Here is a 12,752-nt window from a genome sequence, read left to right as displayed (position 1 = left end):
AAAAAAAGCTATGGACAGCTTTTAATTACGCCTTAAAAAAATAGTCCCGATAAAAACGGTGTCGATAAAATTTGGGTCAACTAAACAATTAAATCTGTGATTTCATTAGTTATCTACACACATCCATTTTCATTAAAACTTCATTTATTTCTAAACACATTTTAACTTGAACCTCATTTCACTTGCATCTATTCTGACCAAAGTGCTCCATCTCTGATTAGGAAAAGTGAGTCATTCATTTATTTTTATGTTTTGGCACTTTGGTTCAAAGGAAGTTGCCGACATGAAAATAAAAAGAACAAAAAAAGAAAAGTTCAATGACAGGTTAGCTGTTTTTTTTTTTTTTGTTTCTTCTTGTTCTTAGTTTGTGTTTGATGTTTTGTTTCATTAGGACCTCTGCCACCGGATGGCAGAGAAAATGGCATGGAGGAAGTAGAGAAGAGTGGCCACGTAGGACATCACCTGAAAACATACACAGACACACAGAGACACACACATCATTGTCACGTTGAGGTAAACATATATGAGAGATACATTTTGATTTGAATATCTACGTCAGTTCACAGTAGAGCTACAAAATGAGATTATATCTTTAAAAAGTCATGCTGCACAACCAAATGTTCACACAGAACTTTAAACTCTTAACGTCTCTTAAATCAACTAAAAGTTGGAATATATACATAATATTATATACCATGATACTGGGAATCCAATCACAAATCTATTTTACTAGAAGCAGTTATATAGGTAACTTATGGAGTTGTTTTACGTACCACTGCAGCGATGTCCAGTCGGTAGTATTTGAGATTGTCAGCAGTTGGAGACACCGCCAGAATTGTCGCTTTCAGAATGGTGACATACGCCAGATCCACAGATGCACTGAGGTAGAAAACCACCGCCACAAAATGAAAACCCACGTCCTGCAGGGGGAGGAATTGGGGCAGAGTCAGACAAAGGGAGGAAAACCCGAGGGAAGACGAGCAAAAGAAGCCTAAGCTCCATAACACAAGCAAAAACTCAAGATAAGAAAAACTCTAATAGCTTCCAGGACCAGCTTCCACTCAGGGGAAATACTACACAGTGTGCTAGTCACAAACACACCCTATGCATAAATGTGGTTAATTAACATTGTGCACTGTGGAGATAATGCTCAGTTAATACTGAAGGTCGGGATGCTAATGATGCAGCCTACTGTAGCATTTTTAATGTTACAAAGCACAATGCTATTCTAGAAAGTGTGCTTCCAGCTCTGTGGAAAGAGTTTGGGGAAGGCCTGTCACTGGTTCAACATGACGAGTTTGGTGTGGAATAACTTGACACTTGAAACTTGAAACTTGGACAGAGCTCTGAACTCAACCAGCTGAGAAAAATGGGCATGTCTAACCAAGGAGGGCCAGACGCTGCTCTGATTGGCTCCGCAGAGGAAGATGAAGAACCAGAGTGTCGTCAGTACGAAGCAAAAGACGGAGACGAACATCACCCAGCCCAGAGGGTTGTCTGGCTGGACAAGAGTCGATGCCACCAGGATCCATACCAAACCTCCAAACACCTGCATGATGACAAATGGAAAGGAAGGGTGAGGGAAAAGAAAAGCCAGAGTGATGCATCTCATGATAAATTAAACATACAGAAAGTTGCGAACACAACATTATCTTTCATTTGGAGTTGTGTTTCTGGCTCTGTGTTTGGTCCCCACCATCTCCTCTCTGGATCTTTTGGCTGCTAAGAATTCCCCTATGTTCACCAGTTAGTTGCTAAATGTGTCTGACGGCTTTATGCACTGAAAAAAGCTGCTTGATCTGCCCAAACATTACGCCATTAGTTGGAAACAGTACAGTTGCAGGCCGGACAACAACAACAACAAAGTGAAACCTGCAGAAGCAGAGACATCTTGGCATTCAGTCCCTTTGTATGGGTCAAAAAGTTGGATCATAAAGCATCATTACATAAGACTCTTGATGACCGACCCACAGTTTTTAACATGTTTTCTATACACTTGTAGTTTCTAAACCCACAATCCCCTTTACAATAAGGGTTGGGCCTTAGGGCTACACTTTGAAAAAAACACACACACACACACAACATCAGCAGACTTGGGTGTAATTTTCTTTCTCTCTCCTCCTTTGGTAAACATTCTGCTTGAAAGAGTCTTTGGCATTTAGATAGAACATGAACCTACAGCATTTGTTCACTGATAAGAGGCACTAATGCTTTACTGTAGATACCGTGTACCGTTTTTTGGTGTTCTTTCCTTTTCATGTTGCAATCTCGTAATCTAAATGACAATTAAGGCTCTGGGAACAACGGCCAATATTTCAGGGCTTCAAGTGTAGCCAGAGGATAATGCTTTTTCGGATAATGTCTATAAACAGATATGTGCATATAAATGCAGATACATTTTATTTAAAAAGCTAAATCATCATCAGGCGACAGTCGGTGTATTTGGCCAGTGCATCCCCCTGTCTTTTGCCTCCGATGCTTGAATCTCGGTCCCTTTGTTTGCAGACTTTGCATTCATGTGCAGATATCTGTTTAACCGCCTCCTGTCTCTTGGTGTAGTGTGCATGCCAGCTCACTGTCATGCTGCCGTGGCCGACTAGGACACTTGATTAAACGGAGCTATTGTATGTTGTTCGAACCACCTGTGCTTTTCCTTCGATGACAAGTGGAAATGTCTGCTGTGAAAAAGACCTATTGTGTCCTAGCTTTGATTTTTTCTCCAGTTGGCCAGTTAAGTGCTACACACAGGCCGCGACAGCTCGATCAATCAGCATTAAGGCCTCAAGGATCAGGTGTGCAGGAGCGGAGCTGGAGCAAACGCTTGCAAAGGGGGCGCATTTAGATCTCAGAGAGGAAAATTTCCCACAAATAAACTTCACTGCTTCTCAGATGAGGGATTAACACAAGAGGAGAACATAGCTGCTCTCACAGCTTTCAGCTAGAAGGAAATTCTATACATTTATATAACAAAAGACCCCATTCCCATTGTACACTTACTGCTACACAGCATTTTTTCAGGTGTACTTTCGATACAGATGTTCAGGTTTGCATTAACAGGTTTTTAACTTTTAAAATCTTATGTTAAAGCAACATTTTTCAACAACTTTCCCACCATAAATCACCAGATTTTCAATCATTTTTATACACTTTTATACTGTTTTTAGTTTTCTTTCTTCTTTTTTTTTGTTGCTCAATCACTTTAGCTGGCTGATATCCAACCATCGTATCTGAATTTCTGTTGGGGGAGAGGGGGTTAATTGTCTTAAGATTGCAGTGAAACTATTTCACTCAGCTGTGTAAACACAGTGAGTTCAAAGTCAGGACAGGTCTATTCATAATCTAGCCGTTATGAATTTCTCTACCTCAGTACACAACGTTCATTCTGACCGCATGTAAGGAATGTGCCACGCCCTGAATGAAACACTAGAACTGTAGGTCTTTACATACATTCATTTAATCCCATGAAGTCTGTATGATACTACTGACAGATGTCACGACATTCATGCACCGTTATCCATGAGAACATTTCTACATGCGTTATGTATATTTTGTAAACTTTGCAATCTTGAATCCTGAAATTCTGAGGTTTTAAATAAAGTTAGTCCACATCACACATGGTTACATGGTTAATGGTTGGCTCACTGGTGAAGAAAACCGTACTTTTCATATGATCAGTTTTATGTTAAAAGTATTGTTACAGTTGGCTTGTCTTGCTTTGAAATATGCAGGTTTTAGGATAACAAAATCTCATTTTTTGCAATCTATAAGAAGGTGAGACTGTTTTTCATTGGAGATATACTTTGAGCTCAATAAGTAATACATAATCAGTTATGATTTTATCCAGAAAACATTGTTGTGTTATATTTAAGTGACACGTTTGCTATTTTTTATTGATCATATGTAGAGTTTTTTTTTTTTTAATCTAAGAAACTCTGATCAAGTAGCTTTAAAATAGACAAAATCATAAGCTGCCTGTGAAAACTAAGTACTCTACATTCTCTGTCATTTTTAAAAACAAGAGGTCAAATTGTTGTTATCACGTTAAAGGACCAGTGTGTACAATTTAATGGCATCTAATGGTGTAGTTGCTAACTGAAACCGAGCATGATAGAAAAATAGTGTTTAGTTTGTCCCTTCTGAGCTACTGTAGAAAAATGGCATTAAAATTCAGCATGGTGAACGATTCGTGTTTTCAAGTGATTATTTTAGTTCCATATTCTGTAAATAGAGCCCCCTAAATCCTGCACACTGTACCCTAGACCTGAAGTGATGAAACAGCTCCAATGTTTCCGGTTTCCCCACATGCATGACTGTCACTTTGGATTCAAACCTTTGATGAGAGAAAGCAACGTTAATCAAACACCTGACAGTGCTCGAGCACGGCATGTTCAGCAAGTGAGACGTGGGAAAATCACCTGAGGCAACAGTTCATTGCTGTAAAAAAAAAAAAAAAAAAAGACTTCATACAAACATTAATTTAGGCTATCACATGCAGTGTTAACCAAATATTTCATAAGAGTTATCTCTATCACTCCATATCAGACTTATCTGTTCCAGAGGAAAATTATCTATTCCTTTACAGTCCAATCCAGGTAAAAGGGAATTGGCATGCAGCCAATTAAAGTTACACTTTAATTACACCGTGCCAAAAGAGGCCTCGGCTAAAATGTTGTTGTTGGCAACATTTCTGACAGTGCCATCTTGGGACTTTCACTCAACGATGTTATCTTAAAATGCTGTGTAAATCATCTGAATAAACAACCATAAACTTCTGAAACCACTCCACTTCTTTGCTGTTCATTCAAAATGTTCAAGACAATCCTTGCATTGGCAATAAATAGCTAAATATGGAATTGTTTTGGCTTGTTACATGCCGCAAAAAGAAAAATCAAAAACATAAACTGCTTTCCTAACTTAATTTAAAAAAAAAGAAACTGCCTGATGGTTCTGGAGCGGCAATGCCACATTTCTATCAATGTCTTCTCGCTGGTTTTTCCATCTAAACTTTCTGGGTTTGATATGATTCAATTACAAAAACAACACAGGACAGCAGACAAAAAGCTGCCAAGCCTGTCTTTTCCCTGCCCTTTCTGTATACATGATGGTTTAGGTTTACAGTGCCAACTCTGGCCAGAGTAGTAAATACCACCAGTACATTTCCATACCTGTGTAGCAGGTTATTTCATGAAAAGGTGCAATGGGCAGCAGCCTGAACAAAAGACCCATGCCCGCAAGTAAACCATGTGAGTTGATGGTTTAGATTTACACCTCCCTCTGCAACTAAAGCTGTTTTTCCGCCTGTGCCACACAGATTTTAATCTTTAGTTCCCTGTACAGAAACTGGAGATAGTCTATAAATGTTTATGAATGATGCATTTCAGGAGCTATATGTGTTATATTCCTTCACTGAAATATTGAATCAAGTAGGAAAATGGGTCTCATATTGCGAGGACAGACACACCTCAGGACAGATGCAAGAGATAAACAAGAAATGGGAGCATTCAGTAGTTTTTCCGCCGAAGAAGAAACTCTGTGGCCTAAATTCACACAACGGGAAAAATCTGATAAACCATCTAGATCAACATTTGACTGAAATATTACCTGGGTTAGGCCAGGTTTATACTGTGGCTCCATAACCTCTCTATTACCATCCATTACCATTCTCTCTCTCTGCCTCCATAAAATAGCCCCCAAAAAGTTCAGTTGGTGACTACTATTGCAAAAAAAAAACCCTGAAACCTTCATATTCAAACACTTTATTGTAGTTTAAATGATTATAGACAACTGAAACGGCTGTAAATAATCAAATTAAATTTAAAATCATGATCCAACATTTGTAAAATATCTACATTGTTGCAAATGGATCCATTTAAACATTGTTATATGGCCAAAAAAGTGGCACCTGTCACCTTGTTGCAAAGTAACACTAATGACCAAGCTTCATATGTAAGCTATATATAGTCTAGTCAAATAAATATATAAATATATAATTCTTTCACCGTGTCACTGCAACTTCAAATGTCATGCTGATTTCTCGCTTGATATTTAGCTTTTTGTTGCTAAAACATGAAGTTGAAGTTGCTGTTTTTCCTGTTGCTGTAGCAACGTGTATATACTCAGCTGGTTGCTAAGCTTTCCAAGCGGCATAACCTGTAATTAATGTCAACAGTAATTATTTAAATGAGTAGATATGAGTGTTTTAGCTGGCAGGGCTCTAACCTCCTCATTAACCAGTTTTCATTGGCTCATTATCCTTGTGTTGTTTTGGGACCAGGCCGAACTGATCAGCTCTAACTCTAATCTTCGTGGTTGGTTTCACTGTGCTCTGTGTTGGCTCCACTGATCAAACACTTGATGCCTACTGACCAACATAACAAGACAAGACAGATTCCTATCAGGAACAAAGACTTCCCTCAGTGGAGAAATGACTAAGGGAGCAGATAGAAAGTCAAGGAAACAAGATCGTAATCTAAATGATGCTGACCCGAGTGAATTAGAGGTGATAGAGGAGAATGTGCAAGAAGGAAACAGATAAGAGAGAAAGGAATAAGATCTTAGTCCATGACACACTTGGGTGAGCAGAGTACGGATGGAGAAAAGGGGGATAATGTTTCAAACAAAAAGAGAAAACTTCTGAGAAAAAAAGGTGATAATGAACAAATGCAAAACTCACAAATTCAGGGAGGAAGAACACATCAGGAATGGAGGTGAAGATCCTGCCGCCTGTGGGCAGAACATCACCCGAGGTGGTGGAAGCCATAGTCCCCAAAAAAAAACAAAAAAACACTGTGTGAGGGTGTGATTTCTTCCAAAATGAGATGGGTAGCCTGTTTAAATCTGCTTTTTAAAGACCATTTTCACTCCACCTCTCGCTCTCCTCCCGCACCTCCCTCTATGTCTCTTCCACTCCACCTACCCATCCATTCCTCTAGTTGAAACTACCAGTTCGACAGGTGTTTTTTTTTTTTTTTTGGCTTTGTTTGTGCAGCAGGAAGATGTCAGTGTTTGTGTGTGTGTGGGTGTGTGTTTGTGCGCGCGTGCATGTGCTTTTGGGTGCAGTTTTTTTTGCATCCACCCCCATATGTTGTTTCTATAAATGTTGACGGTCCATTTACATGCACACAAGAAAGTGATTGTGAGGCAACTAACGCATGCAGGGATTCACGTGGGGTATTACGGTAGCTACGGGTAAATGTTATTTGGTTAGCAAATGTACAAGTGTACATCCTGTAACTTTATCTGGACAAAATGAGTTGTTTTATATGGTACACTGCACTAAACAGCAAAAATTATTTAGGCCACTGAACTCCAAATAATCCCAAACAAGAATGTTTGGGAGCTCGGAAATGTGTCTCTTGATATATTCATATTGTAACAGAGCTGGATATGGCACAGCATGTACATTTTAACAAATGCACCAAAAAATCTGCTTCCGAAAAAAAGAATTGGTTGAATCTTTAGCCCTTTGCAGACATGGAGTAAGTGACCCAATGGAAAAAAAAACATACAAATATACAGGACACTCATATTTGTGCAAAACACATAACGTTCCTGACTTCATCGAGGTGTTAAAAAGGTCTCGTCAGTCAGACATACAGGCGTCTTTTACATCAATGTTTAGTGGCATCCAGCAGTGTAGTTGCAGATTGCAATCCCCTCCACTCGCCTTCCTGTTCCAAGCGTGAAGACGAAACTACCGTGGCTGCAAAATGTGCAACAAACACAAAAGAGGACCAGTGTTTGGTTTGTCTGTGGAAACATGGAAGAAACCCACACCATCAGTAGATCCTGTAAAAACCGTAGATGCCCTTAAATCTTTAATATTTATTATACAGACATGACAGGAGATTTATAGAAACAGAACAAGTGCTCCCGTGATATTTGGCATCTTGTGCAGATAAGTTCATCAAGTATTAGACAGAGAATGTGCTCCAATATAGATTTTTAAATTGCCGTCACTGCCCGAACTGCAGAGCAAGAACCGTAGGCTGACATTGGCGAGAGCCTCATAAAATAAAAGTCTGATAGACGGACGCTGAGATGGGCTTCTTGCTGTTTGACTAGAAATGGATGGAGAGAGGAAAGGAAGGGGAACTGAGAGATGATTCTTGAACGAGCCATCAGGACAGCCAGGGCAAACGAGAACACATGTATGCGGATGAAGCGGGAAGCAAGCAAACAGAGAGTTAACAGAGAGGTTGGGAGTGGCTGTAACACTTGTAGTTTTCCGGGTAACACCAAACATGTACTGGTTCCAGCTTAGAAAGAGTCTAACCAACTCCCCGTGGTAGCTTCAGATGAAACTTAAAGCATTTTTTATTGTTTTGTCTGGGATGATGTCAGTCAGCTGGGAGTCACAGTACACATGTAATGCTTTATGAGGCCGAGTGTGCTTTTGTCACCCAGTCAAACTGTCAAACACAGCGTGATGGTTTCCAGGCTAAGGGATTAAAACTCAGCACAATATACAAAACCTATTGTATAGGTCGAGTCTTTTCAGCTTTTTCAACTCTCCAGTTTGAATTAATCTGCAGTGTTGTTACAAAATAACAACATGCATGCACATGTTTGTGATGAGCTGTTAGAGTTATGGGGTCTTTCAGATACAAAGAGGCACATGAAGATGTGAAATCACATCCATCTTGTCAGGCTTCAAACTATGTGCTCGTGTCTGATCCATTGTGTTTATCAGTGTCCTATGTGGAACTATTTGCAGTTACAGAATAAGTTACGGCCGTGGTTTATCACAATGCAGTTCCTCAAACGGCCAATGGTCATTATCCGTGAACTCCCATATTGAAGCGGCAACCTCACAGCGGAAAGCAAAGCTGTTTACTTACTAGTAGTTCAAACTTTATTATGGTTTAATTTATGCATAATTAACAGCATAGCCGCTTCGAATGACAGGTCGGCGCCATTACAGGTGACTTCTTGAGGCACCCAAATGTCATTCAGGTCCCCTGACAATCCATGTCTTTGGCAGTTTTGAGATTTGCCAGCTTCAAAATGGCTAATGACTGCTAAAGAAATATAAGCATTGATGCTTCTAGCATTAGTTATATAAAAAAAAAAGGGGGAGCATGTCTTCACTAAAACAAGAGCGACACAGAAGGTTTTTCTCAAATGGAAATTTATTTTCACTTTTCTCCCAACCAACTTCATGATGTTACATGATCTGTTTATCTGATTGGTTGATGTTTAATCATAAAAAAAACTGCTCTTTTACAAACAGTTTCCGATGACGTCTTCCTAGATGGTTCTGTGTAAAGAACCATTTGGCACAATCAGGGTTATTCTTTCTACATGAGTCACAAATGAAAGATTAATGGAAACAAAAGCTACGGGCTCAAATGACACATAATCTTAAATGTGAAGAACGTCTCATTCATCTCGATATCATGTTTAACCACGGCATGTGTTGCTAACTAAAATACTAACAACGAACTATAACAGATATTTCGTAACAGCCTTCAAGTGACGGCTGGTTTCTGGTGAAATGTATCTTGTGATTTGTGCTGGGGAACTGACTCGCCGTTTGAAAGGTACCATATAATTTTAATGTTGTGCAGTCAGTCATTCTGAGTAGCTCTCGTGGTGTCCAAATGGAGGTTTGTCTCTTTCAGAGAGAGAAACTTGCTTTGATGACACACCCTGAGTCAACCTGTTAACGTTGTAAACCGCTGTTAAGGTGAGTGAAGTGTGTTTGGAGACCCTCTTCTGTTGCTACAAAGCCAAAGGTTAGGTGACACCAAACGATGCCTAAGTGGTCATTCAGTCAACCTGACATGACCGCAGAGATTTTTCCAGAACCTCCAGTTCATTGTACATAAAACACCTGATGTTTGAACACCTGATGTTTGTAGCGAAAGAAGTTACCTAGCAGCCATCAGAAATTCAATGACCTCGCCCCCGAATATAAAACTTGTTTTAATGTTTTATGAAACAGTGAGTCAAAAATGAGGTAATCATCACAAGTTAAACAATTACTTTATATATATATATTCTGCAATATCATTAAATCTGCATTAACATCTTCATAAGATGAATCAGTGTTGTGTTTCCAACTTACTGCGATGTCCCCAAATGGCCACATAAACCTATTAACGAGGTTTGAAAGTTAACATTGTGAATGCGCTGGCAAACATCAGCTTATGTACACACCGAGCAGACACTATCATTCATATGGAGGCGTGTTTGCCCACCTGATGAATGTAATGTCAATATACTCTCTTCTTAGCTGCGTTTTTTTTTGTTCTCCACTGACCTCCACTAAGGCAAAACATTTAGCTCTGGCTGTGTGGCGTTTGGTCGTAGGCCGATAAGGTTACAGTTGGTTTGTCTGAGCTTTTTCTTGGGGGAAAGTAGTAAAAAATAAACTGCTAATAGGAGTGGTTTGAGGCAATTTGTGGGCCGTGAAACCAAAACAATGGGCTGAAAGACACTAAAATGCTCTGCAGAGCTGAGGGGAAATGCACTCTGGAAATGTTTGTCTGGGGGTTCACTTCAAGCGACCCTTTCTACTTTAGACATAGTTGTTTGAACCATTAAAAAAAATACTCGTAAGAGCAGTTTTAAATTGAAAACTTGCACATGCAACCTGTTCAAACTTTATTTCAGATATCTGACCTTCTTCCTTTTAATATTAATGTTTCGCAAATGTTTTGAAACAATTCATAGAGCGAAATCATCCTAATCATTTCATCTTCTCCCCCAAATATCTCACAGTCTTCAGTTTCTTTCAACAAAGCATCAACAGCTTTTTAAAAGAATCTTGTAAAAGCTCATGTTGTAAAGGTTTGTTTTTTATTCTCATATAATGAAATGAGATACTATCTTAGGCTTGTCTTAGCCACCAGACAAACATTCATACGCAAGTTGTGTTTGGCCAGTGTTAAGAGAGACACACCTTGGACTAGCTCCTTCGTTATGGATCTGGTTACAGGTTGTAATCCTCCACATGCACAAACACACACACACACACATATATACACAAGTACTTCCATGGGAACCCCTGCCAGCTCTGTGAAAATACAATGGCTGTTTGTCAGTGTCGGGTGTAGCTACACACTGTAACACACATACATACACAAAGAATGATGAGGAATGCATTGTGTTTTACGTCCTGATGAACAAAACCACACATTTTTGTATCCATAAAAAAAATGAAAATATCTCAGGGCTTCATTCCACCACACTGTGAACTCTGACCTCGAGGCGAGCAGGGCGGCCTGGAACCAGGTTCAAGCTGCTGTGCTGAATTCTTGCTATAATATATCCAAGAGATCTGCTCCTTAGCTGAACCTTACCTCTAACCTCCCATGGGGAAGATGAACACGGATGCTTTACAATATTAAACATCCCACATGTCTGGAACATAATCCTGAATGTGTAACATGAAAGCGGTTGCTCGTGGTGGCGAACTGACTCTACAGAGTGTTTTTTTCATAGTGGTGCTGTCAGATGTCCACAATGCTACCCACCCAGCACCAGATGACAGATAAAGTGAGCGACAAGCTGCTGAGCACAGTTAGCAACTAAAGAGGCAGATATTTTCCTCAGGAGATGGTGGAGACCAAAACAGAGCTTAAAAAAATAGTGAATATTGGATTCAAACCCATCAGATGGTCACAAACAAACCTTCAAATGAATGCTAAGGTTGGCCCATGTTTGTTGGAAGTGTCACATCGACTATATAAAGTCATAATATCAATGTGTATGCTGTGTGCTACAAAAATAATTTTAAATTCTTGCTCATATGTGAGAGGAACCAATGCGTTACATGTCTAGTTATCAAGACGATGAGTGGAATATTCTTAATAATCTTGCATTGGATCAATGTTTACAAAGGTCTAAACCAAGCATAAAGAATTAATCTCCCAGCTTCCTGGATCATCTTTCCAGCCATAACCTATCACATAGAAACTCCCACTTTCCTGCTCAACCTGCTCTTACTCCTGCTCCCCCTCTCTCCTCCTCCTTCCTCCTCCTCCTCAGACACAATGGTCCTCTTGGGGCACAAAAAGAACTGGGTGAGAACGTCTCAACACATCCGAGAGATAATATCAGTCATGTTTACAATGAGGTTTTCTGTCTGTGGTTGAGTATCATCCCACTACAGTTACTGTACTGACTTCACCTGCATAGTAAAAACCAGATTCTACTTATTAACGTAACATATTCAGGACCGACAAGTGTTGGCTGCATCAAGTTTCTTGCACATTCTTTATACGTATTTTTAGACTCCACCTATCTATGTAGGAACTTGGCTTACACAACCTGTACCTTCAAATAACATTTTAAATAAAGAAGAATGACTTAGCAAATAGGAGCAAAGGTCGAGTGAATCACAGAGCGGTGCATACATATGTACTGATTGTTAACACCCTGTCTCTTTTTATTGCGCTGTAGGTTCTAAGTTTTTATTGCCCACGCTGCTCAAATCAATTCCCCTTTAGGAAAATAAGCACTGATTTGTTATTGCAGCTTCCTAAATGCATATTTCTTTTTCTTTTTTTAACTGTCAATAAAACAAAAGAAGACTTTTTCCAACCTGTAATGAGCATTTTATAAAAGTAATTATAAATTGATGAGTTAAAATCAAGATTGGATTATGGTAATTGTTAACACTGATGGTAAGGCTAATTACTAAAATTTTAAACAAGGATAATTGTTTTTGGCACCCTGCCAGCATCAGTTGGTCACAGGCGTAAATGACTCTTTAGAAGCTGGCATCAGTTGCTGCTTGATCAGCA

General features: G+C 39.4%; 1 protein-coding gene across 1 annotated transcript; it reads right to left on the bottom strand.

Annotated features, from left to right (window-relative positions):
• On the bottom strand, window positions 1–6,905 carry LOC109138883 (myelin and lymphocyte protein). Its single transcript, XM_019260537.2, has 4 exons — window positions 6,674–6,905; window positions 1,385–1,549; window positions 774–920; window positions 1–462 (listed from the first exon to the last, which is right to left on the bottom strand). The coding sequence occupies exons 1-4, from the start codon at window positions 6,758–6,760 to the stop codon at window positions 388–390; spliced, it is 474 nt and encodes a 157-aa protein (XP_019116082.1). The 5' UTR covers window positions 6,761–6,905; the 3' UTR covers window positions 1–387.
• Window positions 6,906–12,752: the final 5,847 nt, after the last annotated feature.

The sequence above is a fragment of the Larimichthys crocea genome, chromosome III, assembly GCF_000972845.2.
Source record: "Larimichthys crocea isolate SSNF chromosome III, L_crocea_2.0, whole genome shotgun sequence".
Taxonomy (NCBI): domain Eukaryota; kingdom Metazoa; phylum Chordata; class Actinopteri; family Sciaenidae; genus Larimichthys; species Larimichthys crocea.
Note: the sequence above shows the minus strand (reverse complement) of the source record. Positions and strands in the feature narration are given on the sequence as shown.

Excerpts from the sequence above, each read along its gene's own strand:
- LOC109138883 (XM_019260537.2), bottom strand. The coding sequence starts at position 6,760 with ATGGCTTCCACCACCTCGGGTGATGTTCTGCCCACAGGCGGCAGGATC. Across the intron at positions 1,550-6,673 it reads TGTTCTTCCTCCCTGAATTT|GTGTTTGGAGGTTTGGTATG; the intron begins GTGAGTTTTGCA and ends GTCATCATGCAG. Across the intron at positions 921-1,384 it reads GCAGCGTCTGGCCCTCCTTG|GACGTGGGTTTTCATTTTGT; the intron begins GTTAGACATGCC and ends CTCCCCCTGCAG.